Source organism: Pleurodeles waltl, chromosome 12 (assembly GCF_031143425.1).
Source record: "Pleurodeles waltl isolate 20211129_DDA chromosome 12, aPleWal1.hap1.20221129, whole genome shotgun sequence".
Taxonomy (NCBI): Eukaryota; Metazoa; Chordata; class Amphibia; order Caudata; family Salamandridae; genus Pleurodeles; species Pleurodeles waltl.
Genome location: NC_090451.1, coordinates 356,390,058 through 356,408,474, shown reverse-complemented (window position 1 = coordinate 356,408,474; position 18,417 = coordinate 356,390,058). Strand labels below are relative to the sequence as shown.

At 40.1% G+C, this 18,417-nt stretch overlaps 1 protein-coding gene across 1 annotated transcript in view; it reads left to right on the top strand.

Moving 5' to 3' along the window:
- Nucleotides 1-18,417, top strand: part of PEPD (peptidase D) — a 215,020-nt gene that overhangs the window by 62,075 nt on the left and 134,528 nt on the right. The window contains exons 3-6 of the mRNA XM_069216573.1: nt 9,184-9,311; nt 9,865-9,928; nt 15,241-15,288; nt 17,032-17,093. Of these exons, the coding sequence (XP_069072674.1) occupies nt 9,184-9,311; nt 9,865-9,928; nt 15,241-15,288; nt 17,032-17,093 (302 nt within the window). The remainder of the gene's footprint in view (nt 1-9,183; nt 9,312-9,864; nt 9,929-15,240; nt 15,289-17,031; nt 17,094-18,417) is intronic.

Sequence of the window (18,417 nt, the reverse complement as noted above, 5' to 3'; positions counted from 1 at the left end):
TCCACACGCTTCTTGCGACCCTGTTGACTATTTTGAATGAAACGCTTGATTATTCGATGATCACGCTTCAGAAGCTTTGCAATTTTAAGAGTGCTGCATCCCTCTGCAAGATATCTCACTATTTTTGACTTTTCTGAGCCTGTCAAGTCCTTCTTTTGACCCATTTTGCCAAAGGAAAGGAAGTTGCCTAATAATTATGCACACCTGATATAGGGTGGTGATGTCATTAGACCACACCCCTTCTCATTACAGAGATGCACATCACCTAATATGCTTAATTGGTAGTAGGCTTTCGAGCCTATACAGCTTGGAGTAAGACAACATGCATAAAGAGGATGATGTGGTCAAAATACTCATTTGCCTAATAATTCTGCACTCCCTGTAGCTAGTAGATCAGCAAGGAGTCAGTCTTCGTCTCCAGGTCATCAGTCATCAATAAGACTTTGGCTCACAGGGAGCCAGCCCTAGTTTCAGCACTTTGGACAGCGTCTACTGATGTCATCAACTTTCGCCTCTCCGTTCTGATTCTTCCCCTCATGTCATGACTTTTTATTAGGATCTCTCAGTCCGTCCCACAATTTGCCCATTGGTCAACCTTATCAGGGGTTATAACTCTAACCTATAAATTTTGTTTACCACTTGTCTACGTTATTTTGAGAGTCAAGTTCCATTAACATGATTGGTCCTCTTGTCGATGAGTACATCATCCGTTTCTGCGGGTAACAAAATTGTTTCTCCCAACTCTTAGTCTGTAGCTCTGTTGTTTGAATCCTGGGAAAGTACAATTAGCCTACTCTACACATAATTGTATCAATTTGTTCTGATCGTCTCCTGTCCGCTGGTGAGTTTGCAGATTTTTCTAGTGGCGTTTCATGGTGAACTCTGTGCAGTTCAAGGTCTCTTTTCTCCAGTTCCAGTCTCTGGCAGCTCATCGCGTCTCCACGTTTAAGCAAGCAAGGCCCAGTGCCGACTAGGCCTCTGATATAGCTAAGTTAAGGATATGAAGCATCATAACATAAATTTATATCTCTCATTATGAAACATTAGTACAATTATTAAACATCTTCACATTATTTTAGCACTGTTAACACAGATGGTGACCACTCCCCGTGGGCACATTTTGCACATTACACGTTATTTTCAGTTACTGTTAATCAAATGCCAAATTTTCTCATTAGTCATTATACGCAACTCATTAGCATATTCTCATATTAGCATATCTGCTGCAACAGTGGCATGGCCAATTCCATTACAGGAGATGAAAACCATCTGTAGTGAGCTTATTGCTGTGCTTTGGCAATGAACTGTTAACTGAAAATAGAGACTCTTTGTTGGAATCCTTTCTCCATTAGGGAACCCTGGCATTGCATTAAAAAGAATACTAGGCTTGATTTAGTGCCACTGTCGCTTCGGTATCCGTGTTGTGCCTGGGTCAAGGAGACAGTCCTACTCTTCATCATGACTTTTCCAGTGAGAGATGTTCAGATGACTTATTTACACGTTTGCTTTCCTTGTATCTTGAAGTGTTATTTCTCCCAGTTCTCTCATCCCTACTGTGCTTGGCTTAGGCCTTCCAGGATCAATAACTAGACGTTAAAAGGGATCCACTGTGGAATGTTGGGTGGCCTCATCTGCTACAGGGTCCTTGTGTTTTTTTACAATCTCTTACTTGGTTTAGTCCTCTCCTGATTGCAGTCACACTCTTGGCTTCAGAGATGTTGGCCATTTAGAGAATTCCCTTAGTGCTCTGTGAATGCTGCTTGCAGACCTCCCCACTCTAGTCTAGGCCTTCTCAGAAGACTCCTATTAAATATCGCAGAAGTTTGAATACCCAAGATGCCAACTTTAACAATACCCTAACAATAAGATACAGGGTTCATTGTGGTTACTTGTGTTAGCAGCACTCAAATCCTATTTCTCTTTCTAGTGAATGTATGGCAGATAGTTTCCAAAGCCCACTTGTACAGTAATTAATGTGAGAACTACACTCTGTTTTACTTGTGGCTTCGCCCTAAGTTTGTATTGAAAATGTGGTGACCTTTGTGCTAGACCTTTGCTTTAATGAGTAGAAATATAGGCAAATCATTTGGCTTGGCTGTCTGTCTGCTATTATAGAGGAAGGTGTTGCCTGTATGTATAAGAGTTACACAGTGTTCTAGCTTGTTATGTTTTTGAATGCAAGGGTTATGGCCAAGTATAATTTAGAGGTTTCTGAAATTCACGTAATCTGCGTTTGTATAATTATGTGAAGTTACAGAAAACCTTTTAAAAATTAAATGTAATTACATTAAATGCAAATCTGGCTTTTGGCACCATATTAGTGCAAAATGTGTCCTTGCGTGGATTTCGGATGCAAGTATGCACTTTGTTCTGAAACAACATTTTTTTTACAAATTAAAAATGAAACAAAAACAGCAGGCGCTGCAAGTGGCAGCTGCTGCAAGGATACATTTTGCTCTAAAACAAAAAATATAAAAAGATAATAAAAAAAAAATGCCAAGCGCTGCAAATAAGCTGCTTAAGTTCTGGTCATTTGTGTTTCTTGGGTGCTAGCCTTACATTTTTGCTGCAAAGTGTGTAATTATGGTACATAGGGTAATTTCAGTAATTAGGTGCACTAAACGTAATATGAATTTACGCAAGATTACATCTGTAGAACGTAAAGTTCACCCAGGCCTACTGTAGTTATAAGATTGTTAACACCTGTTTCCTTTAAACAAATTAAACCTTTCTTGTCTTTATTTGATAAATCTCACAGAAAGGCTCATACCTTTACAGTTCACTAAGCATGTGCTCCATACACAATATGTTACAATTCCACACTTTGAATAATATGAGGCTGTTTGAAATTGAGTTTCTGCTTGGCAGGGATATGCATCCTGTCCAACCAGGAGCCACGATCCTAGTCCGGGTAAGTCAGATACGTACCATAAATTAACCTGTGCTCACCCTCATGTAGATTGGCACAGAGTAGACAGGCTTAACTTAGGAGGCAATGTGTAAAGTATTTGTGCAACACTTAAAGCAGTAAAACAGTGAAAACACTGCACAGAAATTGCCCACAATAAGTTAGAAAAATAGAGCTTAATTTAATGGACAAAACGAGACCGGACATCAAAACTCCAATAAGTAGAGGTCCAGGTATGAATTGTTAAGGAATATCTGCAAATAGAGTACTTAAAAGCATAAAGGGCCAACCAGGACTATCTTGTTTATGCAGACTGGGTGAAATCTGGAATGTCAAGCCGACCACGATATAGCTCAGGTCGGTACCTTGTCCCACTGAAATCAGTACATTGGTTTGGGGTTGTGTCGACGTTGAGGAGCGATGCAAGGTGCATCAGTGTTGATGCGTCATCATTGATCTTGGCAGTGTAGGCGATGCTTTGGTTCTGAGCCACGCAGCTAGAGAAGCGCTTAGGTGCAGGTGATGCGTCGTCGTCGAGCCACACAGCCAGAGATGCGATGTCTCCTGCAGTGGCGATGCGGCAGCGAAAGGGATGCATTGGTTCCCACTGGCGCAATGACAGCGATACATTGATTACGGTGGAAAACAGATAGCAAATCCACTTCTTGGGACCAAGGACTGGATTGGCACTACTTGACAGGGCAGGACTCACAGTTGACATAGTCTGGAAACTTCAGCAGGGTTGTTGGAAGTCTTTGATGTCCCTGAGACTTCAGACTAGGAGGCAAGCCTTCGGAGTTGCTTTGGTTCTGGGAATGTAGAGATGCAGGTCCAGGCCTTCTTACTACCAGGCAAGAAGGGCAGTAGACAGGAACAGCAAGGCAGTATTCCAGCAGAGTGACAGTTTTTTCAGCAGAACAGCAGTCCTTTTTCCTGGCAGAATGTCCTCAGGTCCAAAAGTGTACTGATTTGGTGGTGTCTGAGGTCCAGTACTTATACCCAGATGTGCCTTTGAAGTGGGAGAGACTTAAGCAAGAGGCCTGTGAAGTACACAAAGTCCCTGCTCTGGATCCAGACACACTACAGTGAGTAATGCAGCCCTTTGTGTGGGCTCAGGGCACAGCCCATTCAGTTGTAAGTATCAGCTTCTCCATCCCATCCTGTAGATGGCCACTCAGTCACACCTAAGCTCCCTTTGTGTGTGGCTGTCTGGAGGAAATGCACAAGAGTACAGCTGTCACCCACCCAGGCGTGTATTCATAGACGGGTAGAAGGCACTGGATGCTTTAAAGTAAGAATCAAATCAAATGCCAACTTTCTAAAAGTGGCATTTTCAGAATTACAAATTAAAATCCAACTTCACCATAAATTCTGTTTTTAAATTGTAATTCTAGAGACACCAATCTTGGGGTGCCCCATTTCTTCCCATTTGAAAATTACACTTCTAAAATATAATAATGCAATCCCAATGTTAACCTGGGAGAGATAGGCCTTGCAGTAGTGAAAAATATATTTAAGTGTTTTTCACTCCCTATCCAACTTTTTAAATACACTATACCCTGCCCTGGGTCTGCTAAGAGCCTACCTTAGGGGTGACCGATATATATTAAAAACGGAAGATTTGAGTCTGATAAGAGAGTTAACATGCAGGTCAACATGGCAGTTTAAAACTGCACACACGCTCTGCAATGGCAGATCTGAGACATGTTTGAAGGGCTATTGCAGTGGATGGCACAATCAGTGCTGCAAACCCACTAGTAGCACTTAATGTACATGCCCTAGGCACAGTTTGTGGATGTTAAAAAGCATCTATAAGTAAATTAGATGTGCCAGGTATGGACAAGACCATATTATCTTGTTTTAATGAAAGAGCACATGCACTTTAGCACTGGTCAGCAATGGTAAAGCGTCTAGAGCCCTGAAGTTAGCAAAAACAAGGTCCGCAAAACAGGAGGTCAGCAGGCAAAAAGTTATGGTAAACAACACCAAGGATGCCATGTCTATCAGAGGCATTCTATGACACTCTTTATGACTCAGTGCAACAAAGCAGATCCCTATGTATTCCAGTACAAGGGTTACCAGAATCAAAAATAAGTATGTAGCACCAATTATTCCAGGTTTCCTTAGGCTACAGGAGGTATCATAAAGACATAGCTTAATTCTGGAGTACAATAAAACATTGTGGAATCTAACAAGCAACCTACTGATGTGCAAAAGGAAAAACATTTAAATAAATGTATGGCTAAATTAAATTTTAATGCCCTTTAATTTTCTATAAGCACTTTTCCAATTTATTATTATATGAATTCTGTAACATATAGACACAGTGCTGGTGTTCACAATTCTCATCTTGCTGGCTCTGAATCTCCTGGCCCAGGTATGATTCTTGTCGCAGTCACCATTTGTTTGCCTTGTTTGCTTAGTGTTAACTGGCCACAATTCTTAAGTTTTCTGTCAACCACTTGCAAAAGCACAGGAACACTAATGCAGTGCTTCAGTTGCAAATCAAGCATTCTCAGTATATTGCCACAGGGCTGTCCAGTAGAAGACGCAGTGCAAGGGCCGGTTACCAAACCCATTTTACAACTTTAAAATCAATAAAACTGACTGGCTTGTTAGGATTCAAAGGTGTAGTGTGAGAGCTCAGGGATACGTACTGGCAACCCTTAGGATTTATAATTGTTGAGGTTACTACCTTATACAGTGCTTAATAAGGAGCAGTGGTTGAAGATGGATCCACACAGCATTCATTTTTAGGAACGGGTGCTTATTTTTCCTCAAAGTGTCATCTAGAGCACAGAGAGAAGAAACTAAATGAGGGCAAGAGGGAGGAAGTGAGAGACACAAAATAGTTACAAAGGGTGCCACAGGGATTAAAAATAACCTGCAAGAGTCTGGTTGTGTAATATAGAGGTAGGAGGTGGAATCAAGACAACACAATTTTGACATTTGTGACCCTTACTTTCAATAGCACCTGTAGTGGACTTCTGAACAAAGGTTTAAGACCTGGCACTTATTTCTTTAGTCTACCAATTAACCCCTGACCCTATTCCACATAACGGGAAGATCAAAAAGAACCCACAGGACAATAATAAAGCAAATTTACAACAGGGACTGTGGTGGACTGACTGTGATCAGGTTACTTCACTCACAAAATCTATTTAAAAGTCTTCTATTGAGTACTTTCATTTGGCAGGTTCAGGTCACTCAGGCACTGATTAGGCTTTGCAGGTGTGGGATGGGAAGGGTGGAAATGTTAAGGTACTGAAAGTAATTTGAGCAAAATAAGGGATGTGCAAATAGGAATGTAAACTCACAGTGGGATAATCCAAATGCATGTGAAGTTTATTATTATAAGAAAAGTTGTTCTGTGCTCCTGCTTGACTTAACTCCCTCCCTTCCCCTATCAACCAGTCCTTATCAAGCACTGCAAACAGGGACATAAGGCATTCTCAGAATATTTGCAATTCGTTGTGATTCAGTTCAGGCAGGGGAAATGTGGCAAAGGAGCTGATTAAAAAATGTATTTATGGCCCTTCCACTAATTAGACAAGGGGACCTTAAAAACTGACTAAGGAAATGTGGTGGAAGAAGGAGCATCCTAAAATCTAAAAAAATATGTGGTAGAATGGGTGGGGAAATATTTTTTTTTCAGGTGGGCACCTTAACCATCTGTAAACCAAAGAATAGACAGGCCTTACCCACCATGCTGTGGAACCGATGAAGGCAATTAACATTAGGTGTATAGATGGATGAGCCTATTACACGGTTCCTACTAAGATAATAGGATTGTGTATTTAGGATGGCGGAACTTCAGAATGTGGGGGCCTTAGTCATTCCACACCATCAGAAACCGGTGATACAATTCCTGGCTGGCTCAAAGTGCCTCACTTGCACCCCTAACCTGTCCGAGGTGGAAGGTGATTATGGCAACCTGAACATGACACTTTGACTCCCCAGGAAAGTTGTGGCAACAGATCTCACTCTTTTGTTATAATACTCATACATTCCCAGGCGAGTCACAAGAGAGAGATGAGAAGTTTTCAATACATCTATTGAAACAAATGTAATCTAGCATAGAGTGAATAAACTGCAATTATTAAACAGATGAAGCAAAGCAAAGTAACTAGCATAATGAACATTGTAAAGGTAATGAACAGTCCAACCATTGTAAATGAGTTTTAGAAGTTTGAGAGGTTCCTGCCTAATCCTAAAATTGTACTGATAGCATAGTGGGTGTACCCTTCCACCTACCTAATCTGTAGGATTAGCCTTAGCCCCCATACCTGGAAATAGTGTCAGCCTTTAGTGTGGATATACATTTTCTCAGGAAGCTAGTAGACTAGCATAAGCAGAGCTGCATGTCAAACACAAAATTCTTCTCAGGATGGTCGCTGCAGGAATGCCCCTCTGTCACTTCCGGGTCAGTGCATCATTTATATAATAAAACCACATTGTGTAAGAAGCACAGCTCTAATGCAGTGCTATGTCTAGATCTTAGAAGCTGTTTCCTGAATGGGCAATGTAAGCACTTGGATATTGTGTTCTTTGTTCCTAGTCTGGAGCAGAATGTACTGATCACATCGAGAAAAGGCTAACTAAAACAAGACACTCGTACAATATATTCCTAGAATAATGTCATGCAAGCAAAGTGAAGTCAGTAAAATGTAATTGCTAAAAGTGATGCAACAAAAATGTGTAAAAATGGAATACAGAACAAAGCTAGAAACTGGGCAACCAACTTGGGTCCAAGAGGTCCTCAAGACAACTCCATCATAAACATGCCCATGACTTGTGAGACTGGTAGGAAAGGTCTACAGCGTCATAATAATGACAAAAGCCACATTGAGTAAGCCCTGTGTGTCCACTCTTTTGATCACCAATCTCTATCAGAGACGAAGATTAAAGATTTTTAGAATGCTAAGTTCAATAAGAATGGTGAGTCCAGCAGTATAATTTTTCTGAATGGTGAGTAAGCATCTGAATTAGACCCAAACTCTATCAGCTGATCAAGGGTGCAATTTTATCAGTTATTGAAGGTATAAATTGACATGTGAATAATCTAGTTCTGTTTCGCTCTGCGTTTTACTCCAATTATGATATCATGTCCTAAAGCTCTGACTAAATGAAGTATTTGTCAATGCCACTAATTCCTAAATGAGTCATTGAAGTGTCATAGCACATTTGTTCTGTTATCGACGTTCAGTGTTTGTGAGAAACGGGTATATACCTTTACAAAAAGCTTTTATGGTCTGGGAGAAAAAGCCTTCAGGAAATGGACCTCAGGCTCTTTTAGCAATTAGTGGCAAAGCCTGCTGGCTTTTATATTGTGTGTATATTATATGTTCCACACACACAGAACAGATCCAGCACAGCCATCAGTGCAAACCTTCCAAAGCAAACTAAGCAGCCAAAGAATAGAGAGTAGCAGTGGAAGGCTCCTCCCAGGGCACAATGTACGTTGGATCGATATGTCCCAAGAAACATTAGTAACTGTTCTACTCCAAAACCATTACAGTATACGCTGGGGTGCTTGACATTTCTCTCACACAGCGACAGAGCCTAGCTCATTCAGTTGTGTGATTTCTAATAATGTAGAAGATTCAGGAAAAAAGTGATTGATTCTTTATGGATGTGCTGTCTGTGACTTGCTAACATTTAATGTCCTGAAGATCTGTGCCCCGCCTTGCTTTCGCATAAGAAACCTTAAACATGCAATAGCCATTTATTATCAAAATTATGAACACCTCTTCTTTTTGTATAAGATGTTAATTGGGGTCAATTGTTTGTATTAAGTGTAATAAATGTAGATTTTCAGAATCTTAATTTTGTGTTTGTAGAGGACTCATTTGATGCACTAATAGTATTAGTAACACTTTTGAAGGGGTCTCTTAAATGTCTTAAATAAGACAGTCACGTGACTCCTGATTGAGTATTTAGAATTATGAAGAGATTATCATTTTAAAATAGATCTGCTCAGTTTGAAATGTTTTACTGTGAAGCATACACACATTTTTACTGTCTTGTATATAAAATATTACCTATAAAAGAACAGTGAAAAGATTGCTTTAGTTAAGCAGTAAAGAATCTTGAAATGTATTTGTTTTATACAAGTGAGACCTGTAAGAGAAATACATATTGAGCATGAAAATATTTTGAAATATATGATATCCCACTGTTACCTTTACAGGAATCATTCTTTATTCTGTTTAATGTAAATTGAAACATTTAAGACTGGGCTGACCTATTCTTGCTGTGTCTGATTTCTTATTCAGGAGTCTTTCTTTCATTGGACTTTCGGAGTAACAGAAGCGGACTGCTACGGTGCTATTGATGTCGATACAGGAAAATCGTTACTTTTTGTTCCCAAACTCCCTGAGAGTTATGCAGTCTGGATGGGAAAGTAAGCGGATTTGAGTCTTAAGTGGTAGTAGTTCTGGTTTGGCATTTTTAAAACGCATATGGCTTATATTATATTATATAAGAACATTAATTGAGCTTTTCTTGAACACATAACCAGACCAGTTTGAGGGATTTGTTAGTCCGTGACTTACTGCAGTTTTCAATTCAACATGTTATCAAAATAGATATAGAAATTTGGGCTGTTAATCTATGGATTTCCACCCGGTGCAAAGTGGTGGTGTTATATTTGCCTGTTATCATTATGTTAATAAAAAGCTTGTGAGTGTTTTAAGGTGGCACACGGCGCAAAACGGACTCCCTGGTGAAGAGGAGACCTCACAAAAATAGATTCAGCATAAATAATAGAGATCGCTAGTTATTTGATAAGGAGGAAATAGAATGCAAAAAAAAAGGACTCAAATGCCAGATGATGAGAATAATGTCTGGCATGTGAATGTAGAAAAGTCTCAAATTCAAAACTATTGTTACAGGTTATTACATTGGTTTTTGCCTAGGTTTGTGTATGACGTGACTTTTTTTTTTTTTATCTTCAGGATTCATCCTCGGGAATATTTCAGAAAGAAGTATGAAGTGGATGAAGTGCACTATACAGATGAGGTAAGGCTAGAGATTTCACTAAGCGTTTTGGGGCAAACGTTAATATATAGAGGGCTGATTTATAAAACTGGTTCTAAGGAAGCAAAGTTAAATGCACTTTGTTTGTTTACATGGAGAAATAGGTACTCATTTTGGCAACTAAAATGTATTTCCTAATTCTTGTACCTTTTGCAAGGTGGTGGTGACACCTGTAGGGCTGAACATCTCTATCCTGTAAATCTTGCTTTTTCGGCTCTGAATGCTTCTTTCAAAGCTTATACACCTGGTTATGTCTTACTCAGTGTGGTTCATATTCTCACTTGCTGTACAACTCCTTTTGTCATGCATTAGAATGACGCATCAAATGCTGTCTGGGTTCTGGCAAAGCTTTCTGAAATGGCCAGTCCTCCATATTCTGTGTCAATACTCCAACACTGTGCGTGCCTGAGGTGAGATCCCCAAAGTAAAAATACAGCACTCTACCTGCGTTCCCAAAGCTCGACACAATGCGACCTAGCACGCGCACACACACACCCTTCACAATCCTCCGAGATGCCACTCAGAAGCCTGCGAACCAGAGTTTTCAAAGTAAGACACTGCTGCAAGTGTGCTTGATGAGACTAAGGGCCATGCTGGTGAAAATGGAAAAGAGGAGGAATGTAGAAGGATCCACTGAAGTCACTTAAAAATGGTGATACTTCCTGGACAAGCTAATACTTCTGCAAACCAACACAGTATTCCAGGTGTGGTCCCTAATCTTGAAGGTTAGTACTCTAAACTTGTTCCCTAAAGCCAGATATAGGACAACAGAGCAGCCATATTTCCTTTTCACAGTGTTAAACTGTGTCACCTGGAAAGCAAAAAACAAAGAAACAATGTGAAAGGCTTCCTGACCTACAATGACATGACATTACAAAAGAAGCCGCCTATTGAACCGGACAGTGTACAACACAAGTATCCTCAAAAACTGGACACAGTACACCAGCAGCAAACCTGAGAATCAAACCCACTCAATGTAGTGAGGTCAGAGGAGGCTATAGCTTGAGAGAGGTGGCCACTAAGTATGCAAACATCCTTCAAGAGGAAGCCCAAAGCCTAAGATGTCAGTTCAAAGTAGGCCATCCGAACAGACGCAACCCTGCATTAGAATTCCATGAAAATTATTGCAGCATACAACAAGCAGGCACAAAAATCTGGCCACCTGAATCATGAAGTAGGCTTCATACCAGAGCACAATACTCCATATTACAGAGATTTCTCAAGCTAGACCTCATGTTCCATTTGTAGCCTCCGAACTTGCACATCAAGTACAAATGCTGGTACACACAGCATGTTTCAGTGTGCCAGAGGTATCTCTCAGACTCTATCAAAGTATTTCAGTTGCGGTGTGAGTAATTAAAAAGTGGACCTAATATGTTGTAGTTGGTTTCCAGAAATTAAACCGTTCTTCAAAAGAAGCATGCCAGACTGGACAAAACACTCTATAAATGACAGTGTATATTATTTGTGATATTGTTTGTCCTACTTTGTTGAAAAAACAGGCTTGCGTTATACTAGACTTTAGTCTAGCATGACAATCACGGGCAACTGAAGGAGGTGTTTTTGATCAAATACTGTTTCACACTCAACTTGCTGATTGAGGAGGCAGGTAAAGGACGGATGGAAGAGAGTTTTTGGGGACTGCCAGATAGAGCAGCTGTTCCATCGTTTGGAGAGGAAAGCTGGTGGCATCACGAGGGCGTGGTCCTTATGTTTGATGACAGGAGGGGACTGCAGGGCTCTTGTGCTGATACAGACGCCAGACTAGAAGTAATGCTTGGACCATGGTGCATAAGGGGAGCTGGAGAGGGGAATTGGACCAAGGCTTTCTTAAAATAGCAATACAAGTTGAGCTGTGAATTTGCAGCTTGTCAGGGATCATAAGGTTGGATCTCTAGCATACAGGGGACAAACATGGTATGGTTTTGGAAAAAGACCACAGTATTTCCACGTGCCACCTCAGGAAAGTATTCCCTCCAGATATAAAACATTAAAACAAACATCGCTCATGTATTGTCTACACCCAGACACAACACTGCCAATGAGAGATCCCTATATTTGGAACCTTCAGAAAGGCAGGGGCCTTGTAGCAGGTGGCAGGAACACACAGAATAGGACCATTAACATGATGAACTGGCTTCAAGTTGAATTTGAAAGCTATTTAAACTGAATCTTTGAGTTTGGGGGGTCTAAATGAAGGGACCTAGTTTCAATATAAGGGAACATCAAAAGAATCCATGCAAATGATGTGAAGCCTTTTGGGAAAAAATTATAGTTGTTTGCAGTTGTTTCCATGAAATCTACAGGTCAGACCAATGTTGCCTTCTCATTCAAACCTGGTTTGTTTTGATAACTTTTTGAACACTGCATTGGTGTGGAGTAGGCTCACTCATTGTTTCTGGATATCGAGCATATGTTTTATGGCTGGCTAGTGATGGCATGGCGCTGCCTATCCATCCACCCCATACATGCATTCACCTAGCCACTAGCAGTCGTATGTCCTCTCAGATCTGCACTCTTCCTTACTCCATCCTTCCATCCTCCCACTCCTTCCATCTTCGTATGCCCCCGATAATCTATTGATCCATTCCCTCCCACCTGGGATTCTGTATGTATGTTCAAGTGTGCAATTGCAACAAAATAATAAACCAGATCAATTGGCTTTGTCAAGGCTTATGGTATATGTCTTCTATTGAAAATGCTGAAGATGCCAGGACCCACATACACAGTATGATTTTGCTTTATGAATCCAATTTGACTAAAACTACACAACGCCAAACCAAGATTTTTTTTGGTGTTGTAAACTGATATGTGTGATACGATCTGACATTGTTGTTTTTTTGACTGCACAAATGGTTCTCTGAAGTAGTAGACTTTAAGAACATACCTTTAAACTGACAACACTAATAGAATATGCAAAAAGAGAATTAGGTTAGACTAGGTGTATCTTACTACTTCAAAAGATATAGCTATTGTTGCACATTGAAACGCCCCCTTTAAGATGTTTGGAGACCTAAAGGGAAACATATGTAAATCCACCCAAGTTAATGTTACTGTGCGGTGTGAAGAATTGAAAATCACTTTTTCTTTGTCAACAGGTATCTAAGATAATGTTTTATCAGTTAAAAGGTGATCAATAAATGATGAGCCAATGTGGAGGACAGTAGATATAAACCAGACAAAGACTGTGAAAACTTACACTTAAATATGTGTTTTGTTGTGTAACATGAAAGATATAGTCATATTTGTATGTTCCTTTAAGTCTCTTTTATCGTTTTTATACATTATTTGTAGGGGTCCTATAGTAGAGGCATCATATATCCAGTACAATTTTATGTTGTGTGCTTTGTTTGGAGGGAGGTTAATGCAGTAAATAGTCTGCCTGATCATTTATAAGTTATTGTCTGATTAGTAAACTCCCCCTCCCCCCGAAGTGTAAGAGTATTATTTGATTCACTACAAACCATAAATAAACTTGGCAACACGTAAAACTGAAAAATCTCTGTGGTTCATTGTATTTCCCTTTTTTGATTATCCACATCAGCAGAATAATCTGATACAAGCATGCACGCTGATGTAAAACACCCTACTGTCGAACACTTTCTTATTATGACATTTGTGAGTATGCACTTTCTTAAACCTTTAATGTACTTGGTCTTTCAAACAAGCCATACATTGAAATTATTTATCACCATTACTTGGTAAGTGAACAGGAAGACAGGATTATTGTATCTGAATAGCTTAGGTCCATAAATGTTCACATTTGCTTCAGTCGCAGAGCATATTGTGGTTAAGTTCTCTCTCTGCCGCTGTGTAGTGTCAGACAATTATTAGAGCAATTATAAGGCTGCTTATTATGTTATAGAAATATCTAAAAATAAATAAAAAAGTACATTGATGTAGTGTTTTCTTGTTGACACTTCAAATTGGTGTGTCTCAGTGTAGAATGGAGTGAACCAGATCTTTCCTCCTTTATCATGGACCAGATGTGCTTCATAGGAGGTGATGTTTGTGAGTTAATGAATTCACAGCAGGCCTTTCTGTGTGGTATATTGTGTCTCAATATTACTTTCATTCGTACAGCCCTTACAAATGCCCACTACTTTCTTTCTGCCAGGTTTAGGCCTCACATCCAAATAGGAACATCACTGGTTAAACCCTCTCTGCTAAATTTTAACAGAAGATTTCTATCCAACATTACTGTGAAGCTTCTATACATGCTCAACTTCTGAGGACTCCAGTAACATGTATATAATCAATCAGATTTCCGAAACGTTGCAGCCCAAAAATGCAATCACCAGAATTTTTAATGATATTCCTCTATTCCTATTCTGTTGGATAATATGGAATCCTGTTTTCATTTTTTTTCTTGATCTCCCAGTGACCTTTTACATGGGTGACCATCAGAGGTCTGTTGAAGACTGAGAGAGGGACACACACACACACGATTCAAGGGCACAGTTCACATTTGTTTCATTTCCTTCATCTGAATCCACAAACAGTTGGTTAGAAGTGATAATTACTGATCTGACCCATACATGGTCTCAGGTGACTTCTTGAATGCCTCTGTTCTTGATGTTCAACTTATATATGGTGGTGCTGTGAGTTATGATAGAGAAAGTGGCTGTGTTCATCCACCAGTATATTAATAATACCCATCTATAAATGGAAATCACCTGTTTTGCCAACATCCTAAGACATTGTGCATTAATGAAACATACACACATGGATGTCTTCAAACTTCTTCAAGTGAAACTCTGAAAAGCCTGAATCCATCCTCTTTTCCGGCAGTCATCACCTAAAATTCAGTGCAAAATGCCCGGTCAAATGACTGATGGAAGATGTTTCTCCTAAGTTTGTCCAACAAGTTACATGCTGGACTTCGGAGCCGACTTTGACCTTTGCATGAAGGCACACATTAAGCACACTGTAACATCAACAAGAGACACCCTTTCCTCTTTTAATGAGTCAACCCTCTTCTCGTATAGATTTGCAAACTATTTTAAAATCCAATTTTGAGTAGCAACACTACTCGTTGATGCTCCTAAAACAACTTCACACACTGGAAGACCCTTCTAAACTCACATCTCTATTCTTGTAAGGGTACCACCTCAGATGTAAATACATTATTTGATTAGTATCAAACAGTTTCAAAATCATTATGCTGTGACCAAACCTTTTCGTGGTGGTATCCCCTTGTTATAGAAGTCGGTTCCTAAGGACATACGCTCTGTAATGTGCTACGTTTCCTGAATATCACCCTGATACGTTTGTTTTTCTGTTTTTCATTTTAGATTTCCAGTGTCCTGGCATCAAGGAACCCGTCTGTTCTTCTTACTCTGGTAAAAAATAATTATTTATTCTCCACCTTGAGAAAGACATAAATGTTACTGGTATTTAAGTTGGACAGTGTCATGTTGTGGTTTATTGAAGTTCCTGAGGTGCCAATGGATAGTTTATGCAGTTCTAAAGTTATGCAATCGCTCAGTTAGGTGAACTTTGTACTTTTTGAAATGCAGACTCTGGCAGAGTCAATTTAAGTTGGCAGTGTATGGGAAACATTCAGTTCACTGAGCTAATTAATGCAACACTGGGTGACAGTAATATCCATTGCCCTCCTCCCCCCCCCCATATCTCTAGGTGGCCCAGCCTGCAGTTATATGATTACTAATGACACATTTATGAGAGATGTTTTTACATTCCTTTTAGATATGTGGTGCAAATAAGTAATTAGTTCATCTATAGTCTGCAGTTTGAAAACTGGCTCGTCTCGAGATGTGATGGCATTGTATATGTTTTTAACGAGTGGTATTCATTTAATCAACTTCAATAGTTTAGTGGACTCTAAAATCTTCAACCTTCAGGTGACTCCAAGATGACTGCAGTAGCACTTATCCCCCTGACTGTCTTCATTTTCTTAATCACGCTTTCCATTTCAATTTTAGGTAAACCATTCAACCTTTCATCACTATGTATCTACTGTAATAATAAAATGTATATACTTAGTTGGTTTGTTATCTTTTTTTCCTTCTCAGTTATTGCAACACCAATAAAGCAGTTCCAGATTAGGAAGGTGCCTAATATCAGAAATGCAATGAGAATGCTAGCGTTAGGAGCCTTTTAATTACAAGTTACATTCACTAGACTAATCTGTCTTTTTTTTAGAACATTGGAACGTTGGCAGCTCCATTGAAAACAATGGAGTGCTGTGTGCTTTTACTGGCCGGTAAAAGCCTGCAGCGCCAACATTCCAATGTTCTCTTTGTTCACAGCAAGAACTGTGAACAAAGCCCCACGGAGCCCGAGGGGATTTTAATCCCCTTGGGCTTCGTGAGGAATTTGTTTTATCTAATAGAACATTCTGCCCTGAGTGGCAGAATGTTCTAATAGCCTTAGAACCCGCCGTAGCGGGCTCTACCAGCTATTAAAGGCCCTCTCCCTTGTTAAATGCCCTCGCCTTCGACTCGGGCATTTAACACGAGAGCGGGCCTTTAATAGCCGGTAGAGCCCACTACGGCGGGTTCTAAGGCTATATTAGAACATTGGAATGTTGGGAGCTCCATTGGAGACAATGGAGCGCTCAGGGCTTTAACTGGCTAGTAAAAGCCCGGAGCGTCAACATTCCAATGTTCTTTGTTCACAGCAACAGCTGTGAACAAAGGCCTCATGGAGCCCGACAGGATTTTAATCCTGTCTGGCTCCATGAGGACTTCTGCCCCCTAGTGGCAGATTGTTCTAATAGCCTTATAGCCCTTCGTAGCTCGGCTATATCGGCAAATAAAGTCCCACTCCCTTGTTAAAGGCCCTCACCTTCAGCTCTGGCCTTCTAGCACTGGAGTGGGCCTTTAATAGCCGGTATAGCCCGCTATTGCGGGTTCTAAGGCTATAATAGTGCCCTTCTCCCATACCATAAGTACCAGTGTATTTAACGGGGAAGCCTTGTTCATTGACAAACCTTTGCACAGCTATAGAAGTGTGGTGTGCAATTTGTAATATAGCGTACTACAATATCAATAACAAAGTTTTAGTGTCACTACCTAGCAAATGGTGATATAATGTCTTATCTATCTCACTTTTTCCACCAGCGTGGCGTTAATACTGATAGTGGAAATGTCTCCAAAGAAGCTTCATTTGAAGGAATCAGCCAGTAAGTGCATGTACAGTGCATACCTTTACTGTCAAGCTTGTTTCTGGCCAAAACACTTTCCCAACTTATAGTCTTTTATTCAAGATCTAATTTGAAAGTTTGTTTTTCATCTATATCCCTGGTAAAGATCTGTGTTTGAACCCTTTATGCTTTTGGCTTTGTATATATAAAATTCTCAGTTTGTAAGATCATCATTGTACACACTTTAATATACATTCTTCCCAAGGCACATGCTGAGTTCCTGGACTGATTTGTTTTTTTTGTGACCAAGTTCATCTGATCTGTTTTGTTGACATTAACACAGGTAAAGGCTAATGAAACACCAATCGGATGTGCACTTGATACTATGTTGTTTCTAATCTAAAATGATCAATCACAAGATTTTTATGAACCCCCCCTTGGGCTATGAGGTTCTGGTAGCAGGGAGTGGAAAAAGCAAAATCGGTTGCTTCTTTTTGATTAATAGATCACTATAGGAAAGAAGTAGACTACTTCAGTCTGACAGCATCTGATGGAACATGGTGAGACATATGGAAAATGCCAAAGGATCATTAATTCCTGTGACCAAAGAGCACCCTGGGCAGTATTTTTACTGCAGTCAGGGACTTGGACTTCAGACCAGTTCCAGAGATAGTGTGTAGAGAGAAAGAGGAATTCGGATGGAATTTGGAAGCATACCTCCATCCTAAGTGGACACCTTTAATGTATGTGTAGCACTCAAGGCCCGGGGATGATTGGCTAAACACCCTTTATTCAAGCAGAAGATTCATCATGCACATTATGACTTAGACTAACTAGTGTGAAAATCAGCAGCAAACCTCTAAAAGATGACTTTGGAACATTAGGGAAAGAAATGGTGAAATACTAAAGACACAGTTAGCCAGGGCGATCTTCAAGTGCAGAGCTGCAGAGATCACTTTATCGATCAGAACGCTTGTATGTTTTACTCGGCTAGCTTTCTACTTGGACACAACAAGTTGGCATAGCTGAGTGGGTCGGCTGTCAGCTTCAGAGTGAAGGTCATTGTACATTCCTCAGGAAAAGGTGCTTTTTCTTTCTTCTCCCCTCAGCATCTGTTTTATTGCTTTCTGAGCAGCATTCTCTCACTAGGATTCGGCAAGTCTGCTTTCTCCTCGAGAGGATAATAAGCAGGAGAATGATTCATCTGCAATTGTTATAAATTGTATTTAGAGAGCATATAAAACCAAACTGTGTGACGGAACGAGATTATGTGCATCTCTTCTCCTCCCTCCAAGCCTCTGAGACGCTTTATGTATCTTCTTATTGACTGTTTACTAATACCCTTATTCCCCATACAGATTAC